General features: G+C 33.1%; 1 protein-coding gene and 1 long non-coding RNA gene across 6 annotated transcripts; both read right to left on the minus strand.

The window, feature by feature from the left end:
- Positions 1-720: 720 nt before the first annotated feature.
- Positions 721-17,157, minus strand: LOC131846495 (serine-arginine protein 55). 5 transcript variants are annotated; one of them, XM_059195815.1, is made up of 10 exons: positions 17,001-17,153; positions 15,670-15,798; positions 15,094-15,164; positions 13,526-13,621; positions 7,709-7,778; positions 5,785-5,858; positions 5,167-5,346; positions 4,591-4,662; positions 3,295-3,435; positions 721-2,290 (listed from the first exon to the last, which is right to left on the minus strand). In XM_059195815.1, exons 2-10 carry the CDS (start codon positions 15,793-15,795, stop codon positions 2,071-2,073), a joined length of 1,050 nt encoding a protein of 349 aa, XP_059051798.1. In that variant the 5' UTR covers positions 15,796-15,798; positions 17,001-17,153; the 3' UTR covers positions 721-2,070. The 5 variants fall into 5 exon arrangements, 4 of the variants coding, with proteins under 4 accessions (XP_059051798.1, XP_059051796.1, XP_059051797.1 ...); XM_059195813.1 differs by having other exon boundaries at positions 7,709-7,793; XM_059195814.1 differs by lacking the exon at positions 17,001-17,153 and adding an exon at positions 16,837-16,929 and having other exon boundaries at positions 7,709-7,793.
- On the minus strand, positions 10,943-13,011 carry LOC131846497 (uncharacterized). Its single transcript, XR_009357678.1, has 4 exons — positions 12,411-13,011; positions 11,843-11,969; positions 11,422-11,556; positions 10,943-11,239 (listed from the first exon to the last, which is right to left on the minus strand). It is a non-coding gene; the product is annotated as an uncharacterized LOC131846497 (long non-coding RNA).
- Positions 17,158-18,287: the final 1,130 nt, after the last annotated feature.

Genomic DNA, 18,287 nt, shown 5'->3' on the forward strand with positions numbered 1-18,287 from the left:
TACTTATATATCAATCAATTCGTTTCATATATGTAGTATCTAATAGATACAAATTATTTACATGACGATTACATAATTTATTTTAGTAATTAATATTCCTGCAAGCAATTAATATATTTCGACGCCCTCGGTGTCTAGGGGTCCACCGGTGTGGCTTTACTGATGTTGGTCGCGGGTACGATTCATCGCACGATGTAAACATTTGCATTATGATTGTATCGGTCTGGGTGCTTTCTATATATATTGTGGTTTTACAAAACAAAAATATCTAAGTATTTATATCAGTTGTCTAGTATCCATAACACAAGCTCTGCTTACCGTGAAACTAGATGGCGTTGTTAAGCATCCAGGGTTATTTATTTATTTAATAGTTCAAGAGTAGACCTTAATCGCCGTTATGCATAATTGTCATTCATTTTTCCAACCCAATGAAATATTGTAGTTGCATTCAAAATCAAGTTGCTTGGTGGAAAAAATAGGTAGGTAGTATGAAATAAAGTATACTCAAGCAAATCGTTATATACACAGTACAGTACTTGGTAAAAATAAAATGTAACCGAGAAGATTCACCTTTTCGAAGTCGGTTGAATATTAATTTGAATAAAGTGTGTCAAATTCGTAATTTAATATTCTCCTTCCCACTGAATGAACAAAAGGTTCTTTGGTATTTCACACAAAACTTAGTGATTTCATCCAAAAAAAAAAACAAATTATGTTTATTTCTTAATTAATTTATTTGGTAATTAGTAACAAAATCCAGTATTTACAAAAATACCACATACCTATTGTATAGGGTTGTCGCAACAATTTCTAATGTTTTTTTACAGTATGAAATCATGAATGCGGCGATTTTTAAATTACACAAGTAACTAGTCATTTTAAAATTCATTTCGACTGTTTTATTTACTGTAAAGTATGTGTTTATAATAATAAACTTAATTGTGAAGAATCTATATGTCACTTCAACTTCACAAATCATTATATTAGGATAGCCACATAGGTACCCTGCAAGTCATATTGTGAACGACGAAAAATATGTCGTTAATGATGAACAAAATGATTGACAAACATTATGAAACTTCAAAATTCTTAGATGTATATTACACTTGACTCCGAATACCGAAAGCCTACTTATTTAGTAGCCATGGACCCTGAAATGTAAGTAAAACTAAAGACTACACGTTTAACAAGAAACTGCGTTACCTAATACATTTTGGTAAGAAGCGACTTTAAAATTAACGCCATTAAGTCCGTTTAGTACGAGCTTAATTATTAGGCGTGCGATATCTTCAAATAAAAAAAACTAGTCAAGACTATGTTGGTCAAGTTATATTTAAAATATAGACAAAACGAATGAAAAACCATCACACAATTTTCCTAACATAAATATTTAAGTTTCATCTATTTCAGAGATATCTCCGGTTTTTAACCTTGAAAATAAAAATACAATTCTTTTCAATTATTCATAATATACAAACAAAAGTTTTTAATAAAATCAAGGTATAATACATGGTTTTAATTATATTGAAAAATAACATTATTCCCCCTGAAACTTTTTAGTCTTAATATCCACCTTAGATTATTTTTTATGTAAATATTATTACAACTCTTTAATTAGCATTTAAAAAAATTGAGGTGAGAGATATCTCGGAAATGATACTTATTTTATTTAGGGCTTTAAATAACATTAAAAATTCAGCAACGTTACTGACCTGCTAGTTATGAATAAGATTGTATGCCTAATAAGTACTAATTCTAAACAATACACTAAAGATTGTTCAATATTATTAACTATTAGTTAATAATTAGTGTGGTGATTTTGTTGCATGTTGAATTTATTTACAATGAAAAATGTTGTTAGTACTAAAAGTACTCGTATAGTGTTGCCAACCACATTTTTTTTAAACCGGTATTCAGTTAGTGAATTTGTTAACGTTATCATGCCCTGCATTTCATATTATTTCTAGGTCCATGGGACCCAGACAGAGATCGAGAGCCGATCGTAGTCGGATCATGTAAACTATAGACATAAAATCTAGCAGATATCTTAAAACTAACACGCTAAAGTCCCTATTCCCCACTACGGGGGGAGCGGTCCGTACTGGCCCGATCGTGTCCGTCGCCATTTTGGCGCGGTGACCGAGAACGGGAGCGGGACGCGGACTGCTCGCGGGAACCGGACCGGTCACGTGATCGGGAACGAGATTGGGACCGGGAGCGGGACTTGGTGGCGCGACGTTCCTCTTCACGCTTGGGCGATGCCTCCTTGCTACGTGAACGCGATCTCTCCCTATAAATGATATAACTTGTAATAAAAATTTTGTTAACCAGTTATTTGTTAACATAGACTTTGATACTATAAATTATAATAGAATAATGCAATAACAGAATACAAAATTGAATCCCTAAAGAATACTCATAAGTCTCTTGGTGTATGGAACGAAATTTCGCTTCAGTACACGTTTAAATACATATATCATAATATAAAATATCAACTTTGACAAAAACTTAATTGTATGCGTTAGCGTGTTCATTAAGCTGTCAATTTCCAAAAACATTATTTAATATAATAATATTAAATAATGTATATTATATAATATTTCTAAATGATTACATTTTAGTTAGTATTATACTTTAGTTTTTATTTTATATGCAACTTATTTTTAAACATAAGTTGCATGATTAAAATATAAATTATTATAAAAAAAAAACATTTCATAAAACCCAAATATTATTGTATTTTTTTTAATTCTGCCGTATAGTATAAACACTTACACACGAAGTAAACAAAATCAATTGCAAATAATATACATGTATAATAATATGTAGTAGCAAAACTAAGAAGAATGATGTGTGTAAGGATAAGGATAAGCTAAGGATATACATATACTATGCAAAACTATGCTCACCTTGCGATGGCAGTCACTCTGCGATGCAGGAAAACATGGATCGAGTTAATTACATATTTCAACTGTGCCATCAATATCACTTATTAGTTTGAATTTTGTTAACAAATCAATGCCAAAATACTTTAGTATTTTTATTGTATATTTGACAACTATGCCTGAAATACACTGCAGGGTTACCTCCCAATTCCAATGAAAAAAAAACATGTCATGTACGTATTATTAACATTTGTTTATTTAGAAATTTCACATGGTTAATTACAATATTTACTTGGACCCATGTCCATTCTGTGGGGTGACTAATTTAATTACGTGATTCCTAATGGGAAATAACCTCGCAAACTTGCACGGCTGTCAAATGTTAATTGAAAGCACAAGTTTTACTTACTTGGACTCTGCTTTCGGCGAACGGGACTTGGATCTAGATGCTGAACGGTGTCCATTCCGGTCGCCAGGCTTCCTGGATTGCGAGCGGCGGTCTGATCTACGTGAGGCCGAGCGAGACCGCGACTTGGAACGACTGGCGTCCCTGAGCGTCGTGATACCGCAACAGAATAGTTGTATTTCGAGTTTAGTTTATGTCTACTGGCACTAAGCCACATTAGAGAACTGTCAAGATAGTTACACCATCTACTGTGTCTCTGGTACAAAATAGAGCTTATTATAAACTTAAATATATTCGCTTCCAATTTAATGTGATCTTTAGAGATTTTACGTTAAATTAATTTCATATTTTACTTCATGATTCTACTGCAGCGATAGTGATTATCTATTTTGACAGCACTCAATAAATATAGCTTATTCATAATAATATACTAATTTGAACAGACTTATATTTATAGCTACACTACATACAAGCACAATCTATATACAGTTTAATACGTGGCGTATATAATATATAACAAATAGATATATTATTTTAAACTTTTCAGTATGCAATATGAATACAAGATACATCAACTTCACTTTGTTTCATTCAAATTTAATAACAGTAAGTAAATCCTCTATTAGAAACGATGTTGTGGAGCTATATTAGTCTTCGTCACACAAGCAGCGAAAATAAAGAAACCAGGATGCTAGATAAAAAGCAACCATTATTAATAAGAAGCCGTAGGTACTATAGCGAAGTACTTACATTTTCAAATATTGTTCAGCGCAAGTAATTACGCACCTAACCAAATGAACAGTACATTAATTTATGTCATGCAACATTATAGACATAGAACCTTGCTGTAGCATCGAATATAATTCATAGTGCTTCATGCAGGCATAGTATAATAAAAAAATATAAAGAAACGTCAAATCATCTTAACAGACTTTTTAATGATACAAATTATAAACGGTACAAAAATATGTAGAATTAGTGGATTAGTCGTAAGGGATATATATCAAATATATATACCAGGCAAAAGCTAGGTACTGCTAAACCATTTTCATTTATAAACAAAATTGAAATTTAAAAATAAGAATGAAAGTTAGAAAATTTTATATATTTTTCTTTTTGAGGACATGTATTCAGTACACACATACCTTAAGAAGAAAAAAAAGAAACAACTGTCATTGGCTTTCGGTTTGCAATAAATACATTGCGAATAACCACGGGAATAAATAAAGCAGTTTTATTCACTTTTTTTTTAGTGTCATAAAAAAGTCTGCATATAAAATGTATATAACAAACACTCACTTTGAACGGGATCGAGAGCGTGATTTAGGCGCTGGACTCTTGCTCTTCGGGCGGGACTTGGACCTTGAACGGCTACGGAATATATGAACATGTATCAGTATCTTAAAATTATACTACACATAGCTACAGCATCTATTAAACGGTAATCAGTTTAATAGTTATCAACATGAGCTTTCTGCCCCGAAAGATGGTAAAAAATATAGTATCATCATTAAATATGTACCCAAAAGCAGGTGCTTTTTTTGTTACTTATTTTAACGAAATCGTATATTTTAATATTTTTTAGATGTCAGTCATACTTCGTTAAACTTTACCCAAAAGCATACAGTTCAGTATTTCGTATAATTACATACATAATGCATCACCGATGCGACGTTATGCCATGCGACATGTGTAATGTCAATAATACCAACTTCAGAAATCTTAATTGCAAGTTTATACTATTAAATTATCGGTGCGATTTATGAAATTGATAAGCTTGGTTAGAAACAAAAAAGTAAATTTTGTTATTTTTATAAGTAAACAGCCATTAGACTATTCTCCGCATTTGGCCGTATATATAGGTAAAAAAGTCACCTGGAACGGCTGCGACGACGATCACGCGAACGGCTACGCGAGCGACTGGAGGAAGAGCGAGTACGGCGGCGAGAAGAACGGCGGTCCTCCACTAATCTTATCCGGCGTCCGTTGAGCTCAGTTCCGTCCAGCTTCTCGATAGCGGCCCGCATGTCAGAGTGCGTGGCAAACTCGACCACACTGCAAATATTCAAAGGAAACTATCATGGTAAATTGCTATTTGCCAGGATGAACTAACTAACTTGACTTCATACTCATTTTATCACCCTCAATTAGTGTTGGCGGGCCAACTTAAACCGTTTGCGTATAAGTGTGCATAATTTGATTATCACCCATAAAACAATACGAATTATCTGCTGCAATGTACTTATCAGGAACAAACTGACAAGACCTGGTTTCACCTGGAAACTATCACAAAAATTCCTGATTAATTTGCCACAGGCAGACTGGCCTCATCTCATATTCATCTTAAGCTCCACTGGCGCCCCGCCAGCGTAAACTGTTAGCGCAGGCGAATGTACCATTTCATTATCTCGCATTTAAATCAAAAATAACGTGCGAGCACTCTACTCTGCGACCAACGGAAGGATATCGAAGGCTATTCAAAACAAAACTCACCCTTCATTTCTATGCTGTTTGTGGGCGTCGGCATACGTCACTTCCCCAGCCTGACGCATGTAATCCTTCAAGTCCTGTAAAATCAATGTATCATGTTAATACTACTGCTAACTGAACTTCGTGTTACCTTTTCCAAAAGTCTTCATCAGAATAATGTTGTAGCATCAAGGTACTCAGCCCCGAAAGATGGTAAAAAAATATATCATCATTAGGTAAGACTTTGGGAAAAGTTGTTGGTGATATTAGAATCCTAATGTCCTAACGATGAAGCCTATTTATTCAACTTGAATCAAGATTAGGACCTAATGTTAAAAAATAAAATAAAAAGATGCTACGAACATCATTTCGTAAACAGTTACCTATTGGTTATCATTGTTTACAAGAACAATCGATAGTGGGTTTTAGATCTTCATATAGCTTGTTATTATAGCCTCATTCAGATAGTGTTAGGTTTCTATATGTCCATATCTTATGTCCACCCTCGTGTGCCAATCATGACTTCTGGATATGAACACTGCCTGGTACAGTGTAGGTATCATCGAGCTGTTCTGGATATCTGAAGACTGCACTTTTACTAGGTCTCTGTTTTATGTGTTCTCTTAAATTGCTTCAGTATCTCTCCGGATCATCCTTCCGTACATAATGATTGCGTTCTGTCTTAAAATGCATAGACTCCACCTCTGTGATATATTCTCCGTAAATTTTATATCCTTCCATTATTTATTCAGTACTTTATTGGTGCTCCGTGTTTGGTAGTCCGCCATCCATCCATCCTTCCTTCATCAGTCCATCCTTGTCATCCTTCCTTCCTTGTATAAATTCGGGAACTCCTCGAAACTGACATCTTCCTCGGACAACACATTGCCAGCCAACCGGTCCTCCCAAACATTGTAAACAATGATACCATAAAGGAATCACCAAATTCGAAAAGCTGTTCGAGCCAGTTGTACTAACATAATTGACGAAATAATTTGAATTATGAATATTCACAATAGCCGGCTGCTTCGTTTAAGAGAGCGCCACTATTATGAATAATGTGAACTTAAAATGTAACGATGATAGAAATGAATAAAAATGGGAGATTGCACATAACGAGAACGGTCCTGTTGTGTGTGCCCCCCTGGTGCGGGTTTACCTGCCGCCGGGGGCGAAGGGGGCCGAGGGGGGGCGAAGGGGGGCGGCGGCTGCGGCCCCTCCAGCGGCGACGGCTGCGGCGGACCCATAACCTCCTAACATCGGCTCAGACCACATCTCACACTGCGCTACATCGAGGGCTCAGGGCACGAAACGCCACCTTCTGTTGTTTTTAAAAATTATTTCTATAATAAGCTCGTGTGTTTGTATTAGACTTTTAAAAGTATTTAGAGTAATTAGTCATTTAATGGAATACTTGAATGTATGCTGTTTAACAATTCAAGGGAAGTACTGTTATACTAAATTACAAACAAAGTGAAGACTAACATTTGTACAATGATTGCTGTGATGTTTATTAGTAAAGTGAACGAGATGTCTGGGGCCTCCTCGAATCCGTGTTACTTGACGCATTGTCCTTATTGTCATTGTAAACAGCCTGAACGTTCCCAGCTCGATATTTCCAACTCTCACAATGGTTCTCTCATTGGTTGGTCCACATTGGAAGGATTTTTTTCATTTGACCAGTGCTTTCTATGTACTTCTTGTATCGATCTTCAAGTCTCCGATTGTTTGTTCTGTTCCAATCATCTTGTAACGTCATCTTCGACCCACGACAAATGTTCGTCCGACCATTCGACCGCAATGCCCGACCTCTGACATCCTGAACCGACCGTGCCCTGGTGGAAGGTGATGCTCTGCCCAGCCCAAATGTAACCGTGTAGTGTCCGGTACCCTGGGTGATTGTTGATGGGATGATGATGTACCCAAGTTGTCCCATTCAGTTTCTTACCTGCCAGCTAATGCGGCTAGACAGATTTTCGACGATGAGTCGGTACTCGGTGCGCGTGGGCGGCCCGTATCTATAATTGTAGTCACTGTCAATACAAAATAATAATAAATTTATCTTTCACAAAGTATTTGCGATAAATGGATTATTATTTTCATTATTACACATTAAAATAAACTTATTTCTAAGTAAAGATATGTATACACACTTTCTTAAATTAATTATTGTAACCAGTTACCATGATAGTTCACCAGGAACATGGTACTAATATATAAGGTTAGATAGGCTGCCATTTACTTAATAAATATACTTTAACCATGTTTATAATAACATTAAGGTTTCTGGCTTTAGAAAGGAGTCGTTCTTCTGTATATTTCTATTCGTTTCTGTTCTGTTCTGTCGTATTTCGTTTCTGTATTCTTCTATTTTCAAATTCATTCTACATATCTATAGATATGTAGAATAAATTTGTTGGTAGTACATATATACAAAAACCACGAAACATGACTATATTTAAATATGACCAGAAACATCCTAATTTTTAAGGCCCTCGGTGTAAAATTAGCAGAATTGTAATTTATTAGTCAAGCAAAAAAAATCAACCAAACAAATAGGATCGATTAAACATTGTGAGAATGATAAACATCAACACTAGTGCGTGAATAGTTTATCTACTGTTATGAATAATCAACTGCGATTACAGGGTTTACATACAACTGGCATGATATAAAATAAAATATAAATGCAGAAAAAAAAAAAAATTTTACTAGTGAAGGTACTAAGGATGACTAAGAAGGAAAAAATGAAGTGCTGTGAAATAAATCAAGCATAGAACAAGTTTTACACACGACAAAATAATATGCACACAATAAGTACGAAAACTGTGCGACGCGCACAAACTGTAGCCAATATTATATGCAAAAACAATGTTATATCGATGAAAAAAAGTAATATTTACGCATTTTATTGAAATAGAAATATAGTTCCAGTTATTACTATGTATTTATTTTTATATTATACGAACTCACTGATATCTAAACACTGTTTTATTTTTATATCAACTATATAGTATAGTAAATACAGTAGCCAGTCATAAAACAAATATTAAAAAATAAAATTACAATCTGTGTATGTAGAGGGTAAGGTTCAGAAAACCTTCCGGAACTTATTTAAAAGATTTTTCATCATTTAAATGATACTAGGTAGTACAGATGAACTTAGGCAAGATGTAGTTGTTATGCCATATTTTATAGACTGCTTTAGATTATAGATAAACATCTAATCTAGGCTATCGAAGTTCGCTGATAACTTTAAGTGTATTAAAGAATATTTGATATCTAATAACTCTGGTATATTGTTGCGTCTAACAAATGCAATATAATATCACTATTTGTATGTTGACTGCACTTTTTTATTATCACGTTAACAATATCACTAATACCGAGTTTCATTATATGTCACACTTAACAAGTTTAAGAGATTCCTTCAATACAGTAGTAACAACTGAGAATAACTTTAAAATGAATAATATAACCGTTAACAATCATAGTAGCGTATGGCACTAATGAACAATTATTAATTAAATAATTTGTTTTTTTTTATTTACCCTATTCATTAACTATTGAAATAGAATTAGTTTATTCCTATTGATGTAGTAACATTTGAGGCAGAGGACTAACCATCACCAATAGCCTCTATGATCTTCCATATAGTCATGTGCTACTAGGAAGCCATAAAATAATCAGAATGATTTCGCTCGCTTCTATGCGAAGCAACACTGGATAAGCCTGAATGACTGAACTGATCACAGTGAAAAACACAAGATTTACATGAAATTGGAATGGTAAATAAGATGACAGCCCACTTGATGTATATGGTAACCATCGTCTACATATATAAATAGCACCACAGATATGACCATGCGACGCCCATAGTACCGCTTATACATTGCCATTCCGATGGACAAAGGTACTTCCGTAACCTGGGGGCGTATTATGAACTCTTTAAAATCCAGTCAGTTTCCAGGCAGTTCAGTTTACGGCCTTAAACTGAATTGTTCTTTTTCGTATTATGAGGGTCCAAATTCAAACCGTATTCTGCCTGGATAGTTTGTCTCTGGCTGGTTAGTGGATTTTCTCGCGCTGCGTTCGGATACGCATACATTCGTTGCAACGTTAAGTTGAGTTTTTGTGTGTCACTTTTTGGACAAAATATTAATTAAATAAATGTAAATTAAATATAGAAAACAGTAATTAAGATACAATGGTAGAATTTGTGTAATATACAAAAATATTCCAGACAGTTTTATTGTCTTTTTTAATAATTCGGATTTATTTGTAAAAAATATTTTCATTATAATATCCAAACGAACTTTGTGCATCTACTTAAAATTCCGCGCAAAGTACTTAATTCTGATTTTAATGTACAATTTGAAACTTAGCCTTTCCATGACTTTATACGCAAGTTAAATTTAATAATTCAATTGTTGTGAAAAATATACCTAATGTAACGTAAGTATTCCTAACATTTTCTTAGTAATGTTTTTTTAAAATGATGCAAATATTTAAATGTTTATATTTGTATATTTATCTAACTAAATTGTAGATCACGGACTGAAACCTCTCGCCTACGTCGTGTATCGTACCGGTAATTTGAAATTATATGGGATTTTTAAAATCCCATAGGGAAATGGCAAGTGGCTTTAATAAGTCCGCCCAAGAATACCATACCAATCGCTTGTGTGAGGACGTCGCTCAACAATTACACTCCTTAGGGGTTTTAAAGACTGGAAAGGATTGTCAAGTTTAAGTGTTATAAGGTAACCATCTGAATTTTAATTTATTTCATTTAATAGGAATCTCAGTAAAATCTGAAATACATGTATCTATGCAAATAAATTGAAGTATCTGTTTGTAATTTTGAAGTTCACCATACAACAGCTTTTCAGTAAATGCATACATATAGAAGGTAAGATAAATGACATTAAAAAAAAATAGTTGTCTGTCCATTTGTTTGTTCTTGCTAATCTTTGAAACAGCTGGGCCAAATTTGAGGGATACTTTCACTGTCATATGTAATGAGTTGTGTAAAGGAGTAACAAGTTGCTTTTATTTGAGATATTTTATTTATTTTAACAAAAACTAGGTATGCCATATGGACAAAGTCATAGGTATTACTAGTATATAATAAAATTATCATATCCCTTTAATTATAACTACCAATAAAAGACATAAATAATGTACCTATATCATTTATTATAAAAACAAATAATTAAAACATTGAGCTATTAACAATATTATTATTTATAAATGTTTCAATTTCTTAGTTCCATAACTAAACAACATGGGTTTGTCTAGCAGCTAGACCTTCATTTAGTTATCTATAAGAGCTCAAAGTACATGTAGGCATCTAAATCTAGAAGCCCAATTGTGCTCTCAATGATATTCCATGTTCTTACAGTGTAATATGCTTCTTGTGGTCCTGATATAACATTTGAGATGGGAGTATACTTCTCCAAAGCATATCCTGGATCTCCTAAAAAAAAAACAACATATTATATACTATAATATTAATATTTATTTACAAAAAGTATTATTTCATTAAAAACACAGCACAATAACTGTTGGTGCTGATAAATAACTATGTTTCTAAATTACTGAAGTTTAGAGCTTAGATTTAATGATGTTTATAGTTTCATAATAAAATTTTGTGCTTACCAAGTAATCATAAGGATTTATTCCAGCTTAAGTCCTCTAGATGTTGCCTAATGCCTCTGCTTTGCCCAAATGTCATGAGTAGCTCCAGTTCCAGTTGGCATCCACACTTATAATCTCCATGTCAGCATTACTAACCTAAATTTTTTTTCCAGATTAATTACATAGATGAAGATTATTTGAAACATAAGAGAATAATTAATGGATAAATATTATTTGAAACATATGTCTAAGTGTTATGGTCATTTAATATTTAAGTAAACAATTTATTGTTAGTATATAAGTAGCTTTAGAGATGTATAATCATTAACATATTTTGCATGTCTAAAATCTTGTTTATTGTTAATGTATATAATTATATTAAAAAAAGATATTAAAAGTGCTTATATTATTAAACATGTCTTTTAATTTATATTTCACTTACCAATTATATATTTAATGAATGGTATTGTTTTCTACAGTAATATCTCTTCTTAATTTACAATGGGGTGGCATGTGTACAGTCAAATACAGCCCAATACACCCAGCATTCCAAATTCCAATTATAAAACCTAAAATATAATTAATTTAATTTAATTAATTGTCCTCGGAGGAAAGTGCCGGAGAGACTGCACATCATCAGACTGTTGTATACTTGTATACTTGCTTTCTAGGCTTTACTTGTATGCATACATTTTACCATATATATTATCACTATATCATATGGTATGTTACATGGTACTCATAGATTTGCTAATTGTATAGAAATAGATACCTTTGAATATTTATTATCTATCCTTTACTCAGATGTCCTTGGAATTTTATATATGTATTTACTTTTGGATGTTGGGTAAATGCAATAAATCGGTTATTTGCCATTGGCTGTACTAAAGAATGAACAGCAATATCACTAATAGGCCGTTGATAAATATGCCTGTAGCATAAATAATAATCCTACTAAAACCTGACATAGTCAGCTAGTGATTTAGTGAAATAATTACAATACATTATACCTTAGTTTCCACTGGTAGGTCTGTAAATTTCGATGATACCGGCATATGAGTTCGCACGCATATTACGCACCAAATCTTTATTTAGATTATAACGTTTTCTAAATTGTTCATTTTGATTGGATTGGTCGCGTAATCACCGTCTTTTCACTTTCCTTACTTCTTTTTCGTAGGGTGCACACATTTCCAAAAACTCCAATACTTCGAGTTCATCACACATAATTAAAATTAAAACGAAACAAAAACAATCGAAATAACTGCACAAACATGTTTTAAACATAATAAAAACTGACATAGAAATAGAAATAATAACCAAATTACAATAATGAAGCTATAAATTAGAAAACAATTCTATAAAAGCTAATATGAAGCCACCGTAAACTGAATTGTTTTTAAACGGTCTTTTTGACAGTTGCGTCCGCTTAGATCTGTCAAATGAAACGCTCATAATACGAAATAGCCGGTCAGTTTTCGGGCAGAAGACGTTCAGCTGTCACGTGACCGCTGACTGGCTGGCTAATAGCGTTCGTAATACGAAATCGCCAGGCAGTTCAGTTTAAGCCGTAAACTGAATGGGAATAAGAGTTCATAATACGGCCCCTGTATTTTTACTGACATATCTCCCATCCATCTACAGAAACATAGCTTACACAGAAAGCTGCTTGGCGGCTAAAATCTAAGAGTTAGAGGTACCCCACGTCACGACTTTATACAATCTACCTCGTTACATAAGGCTAATCAACATGAAATGTTATAGAGACAATTGGTCGTGGTAAGTCCTCCGTTCTCAAATGTTGTCCTGAAGCGCGACTACCATCATCATGTATTTACAGGAGTCCAGCTATCATCAACATCTGTTTGCTGCAGTCCAGCTACTGTCAACAAGTGTTGTTTGCTAAAATAAAGCCCGGCTATCATCGACATAATCATAATACTAGAGGATGGTTATCATGAACACGTGTTTGCATATAGAGGAGAGCTAAGATACAGACGGTTCTCGTCTCGGCGGCGGTCGTCGGGGCGGCGGCGGCGGCAGGTCGCGGCTCCGCCAGCGGTCGGAGCCGCGCGGCATGCCGCGGGCGCGCTCCACCGACACCCTACAACATAGCGACACTCACTCGTATCGCGACCGGCCGCGGTCGCGTTCGTAGTAGCGGTCGCGGCGGTAACGGTCGGCGCTGCGGTCGATGCCTCTCGCCGGCTCCACCACCACCCTGCGGCACACCCGTCGGTACTGTTAGCACTGCCACCCTCGCGCGCCCTCACCGATTCACACTCCATTATGCGATCGAAGACACTTTGCCGATTGGTAGCATATATAATCACTGACAGAGTTCTTACTCATACATGGAATAGACTTCAGTTACATATATCCTATCACTAGTTATCGTCTTTGACCTTTTCAACTAACTGTATTTTGATAAACAAAAAGTAAAAATTAAGTTTAATAATATTTGGCGAATAGTTCTTTATAAAACTAATCAATAGCTCTGATAGTTTTTGGAATATAGCATTGCTACAGACTGACCATTGAAAACAGTATTTGGTTCAGAACCTTGAAAAGTGGATGAAATGCCTTTTGCAAATATTTGAACATTGTAACAATTCGTACATAAAAATTACAAATATCTAACAACTGATATTAGCTGCTGAAATGTTTTATGTTACTTTCATTTAAGTTAAAAGGTAAATACCTTTTAACTTAAATGAAAGTAACATAAAATTCTTATCATGAAATATATACTTATTTCTTATTAAGAAATATATTACTACTAAATAAGTAATTCCTTGTTAGCAATTAATTATTATTCACTGATGAGATGGAATATGTATAAAATTTACCAATGCCACTTACTTCCCTATTAACACTACTTGATACCAATCGATAAAGTGTTCGATGAAATGAATAGAAATTTTAGACCAATTATAATGGAGTAACATTCAAATTCAGCGTTACATCACACACCGACATTCGTGCTATTGATAATAACAATTTATTTGATACATATATTAAACAGAACATGAAAAATAAAAATATCACATAAAATTATCTCAAACACACTGGCACCAATCTTTCAAATGTTCAGATATGACATTCATAAATATATTTCATATATCAGTCCTTCATACAAGTCTCACACAAATGTGGAGCCGGCTGATAAAGAAAATGAATTAGTAAATTGTTAAACATATTTGTATAATTTTAATTATGAATTAGCACTTTCACGATTGAAATTCACAATATTATTGAAAATATTATTTTAAAAATTGTATGATAATTACTGACGACCTCTGTGATATAGCAGTTTAGTACACCACTTTACTTCCGAAGGTCGCTGGTTCTATTCCTCGCACGGTACAAACATTTGTATTTATGAGTATGATTATGTATAGTATGTATTTAAAAAAAATATCTAAGTATTTATATGAGTTGTCTAGTACACATAACACAAGCTCTATTTAGTTTGGGTTGTGTGAATTGTAGTGGGATATTATTATTGTTGAATATATATTTGTTTTTTTTTTTTCGTAATTGGTAAACAAGTTGACAACTCACCTAATGGTAACAGGTAATTGTCAACAATGTAAATAAACAGACATCTCTTGGTGTGAAGCCCATGGTATACTTACTCTTACCATTCCTGAGGACTAAACTTAGTCATTACAATAGTTAAAGTTTTCTTACCTCTCCCCAAGTAGCTCTTTGCCATTTAGTTCATATACCGCATCATCTGCATCTCGGTAATCTTCAAACTCCTGTAAAATATAATTAAACAATTAATATAAACTAATATTCCAGAGCTAATTTCATTTTTACATTTGTAATTATTCATTACTAAAAAGTAGAACTAAAATATAATTTAACAATTACAAAAATATTTTTACCAACAAATAAAACTACATAAAATAAAGCTATGGCATAATACTGGTAATCAATATGGGCTATATTTTGAAAACAAATTATAGATCCCTACATAATACATGCAAGAAGGCAAGGGACATATTAAGCACCATATTATATGATAATTATTTGAGTTAAAGATGCATAGAATAACTTAAATAATTAGAACTTAAAATTCCTAAAAGGAATCATAAAAAAGCATATTACTTGCTTACAATTCTTTGTAGAAATAACTTCTAATTAACTAAGTGACTTTCAATTTTAAATTTCTAAAAGGTAGCAATATACCAATATACAGCATTACCAATTACACATTTTAAATAATGTGGGAAACAGATGACGAAGTATCGAGTGACTCACCACAAAACCATAGCCATTCTTGATAAGGATGTCTCTAATTCTGCCAAAGCCTTTGAAAAACTTTTCCAAGTCTCTGTCTCTCACACCAAATGGCAGTCCACCTACATAGACACGAGAACCCACCATTTTCTGAAAAATGTAGTCAGTTATAAATAGTAGGAATAGTTTGGTAAAAGTGTTACAGCAGATATATTCAAAGGTACTCAGTAAAATATTTATCAACATGAGCTTTCTGCCCCGAAAGATGGTAAAAATATAGTATCATCATTAAATGTATAACAAAAAGAAGTTAAAGTACACCTAAACACCCTAACTCAATATGTTGCATTTTATAAATTTCATTATTAAAATTTTAGACCTCTAGAGTCTCATTGGCAATCACACTTCTTTGGCTAAATGCATATACCTAGTTTATTATTGTTCAGTAATAGTGGATTGGAAATAACTTTGATTAAATGATTGTATTGATAATATTAATGTGCATCTGCTGACTTAATTTAGAATATACCAGAAGCTACAAAACTATGCTGAATGTACCTTATATAGAGATGAGAATTATTTTTAACAGATATACTTTGATATCAATTGAAAATTATAAAATATACATATGTAAATATCGTTCGATTATTACAAATTAGAAGTTATTTTATACAATTGTAGGATAAATAGTAGATATCTGACATAAATATCAAATGAGTACATACAAATTTCGAATTTACCACGTGTGGATTTAAAAGAGCGTCCCTGTCCATATTTCTCAATCTTTCTTTGAACAAACAATAATTCAGTCAAGTACATATATAATAATTTTGTACTTTATGCAAACTGCAACTTACTAATGTATTGATTATACAGTTTAACAGCTAGGTGCACATTAATTTTGCTTTGATCAATTACGTCGCAAGGCCTCTGCCAAAACACGGGAGTATCTATTATCGCGTCGGTTTTAAGACATTTTTGTAATTCACAACACAACCAGAAATTATATTAATATATATAAATACAACGAATAAGTACATTACACCAATTTACGTAATACCTCTAGTACTTTCTTTCACTAGTAGATTCAGTCTACGATTACAAATAGTACAGATAAAAACATGCAAAAGATGGCACAGGCGCGCTAGTTTACCGATAAAAAAATTAATAAATCGTCCGATTTCTTACCGTAAATTAATAAATATTAATTAAGGTTATCTGTAGTGCCTGGCATAATTCTAAAAATGATAACAAATATTACGCTGGTAAATTGAAAGTAGACGGCTTCACAACATGGCGTCACAGAAGCCCGGGTGGGTGATTTGTAACTGTAATCAATGTAAAAAACTTACGTTATGTAGAAACAACAGGTAATTGTAGTTGATTTAGCAATTTAGTCAATGATAAAATATTACACTTTTAAAATAAAACAACGACTTAAAATGTAATTGCAATTGTAACTCAAGGATCATGTACACGTGCACTCGCAAATCACATACAAACCGGATATAGATGGTAGAAATTGGCAGTTTCTGTCGGGGTTGCCAACCTTAAAACATTTTGCGTAATGAAAAGAAGTTAAAAATATCGCATATTGAGACAATTTGCTTCTATAACCACATACATAGTTGTATTTAAAAATCTAACTAATTATTATTAGTTATATACGTTGATCGACTTTGTTATGCAATAGATACACTAAAGAAATATAAACTGTTTTTTGCGAGAACGATAAGAGCATTTAACAACTTCTAACTATCTGGCAACTCTCTATAGGAAAAGGAAATTGGTGTTTGTTTAATTTTGTTGGGCAAACTGCGAACTTCTGGTGAAACAAATTATTTTAAAATTAGATTAAAGGGTTCCTTGATAAAGGGTATACAGCCGACACAACTTCACACAAGGACCATAATGGGCCTGCGTGTCAGGAACATATTTATTATATTAAAATACAGTTTTTTGAAAAACGCCATTTCAATGTATACAACGCCATCTAGTAAGCACAGTTCAAACTAAGATAACAGATTACATAAATTTCCTAAACAAGAACTGAAATCGAATAAAGTAATACAGTGGTTCTATTTCATCCACATATTAAGTAATATACGGAAATCTATAACACCCACCAACTGTAGATCTTTATTTTTGGTTTAGTGCCTACTATTCCACCTGAATACAGGAGCTTTGATTGTCCGTACCTAAAACTTAAAATATTTTATACTATATTTACTAAAAGCATATTAAATAACAGTACGAATTGGATACGCGCGATTTTCAGTAAGGTATAGAAATCATAAATATACAGTGAAAAACCACAGACTTAATATTTCCTACATTTATACTGTATAATTTTCAGAGCTGAGAATCTCTGTTGTGTGGTATAAGTATGTGGTTACCCAAAACAATAACCCAGGTACATATAACGATTCTTCAAGGACTCAAAAAAAGCATAAGCCCACTCCTATTCATATTCAACAAAACTGCAATCTAAGGTTTTTTGAATATGAATGGATATATAAGTACCTATATTTGCTTTAGTAAAATCTACATTATAGAAGTAGGTACATAAAATAAAATATTAGGTATAAATAAAAGAAAAATATTTTGTAAATTCAAATTTTATTTCCATTCCAAAAAGC

This window comes from Achroia grisella, unplaced genomic scaffold (genome assembly GCF_030625045.1).
Source record: "Achroia grisella isolate CSIRO2021 unplaced genomic scaffold, CSIRO_AGI_Agris_v1 utg511, whole genome shotgun sequence".
Taxonomy (NCBI): domain Eukaryota; kingdom Metazoa; phylum Arthropoda; class Insecta; order Lepidoptera; family Pyralidae; genus Achroia; species Achroia grisella.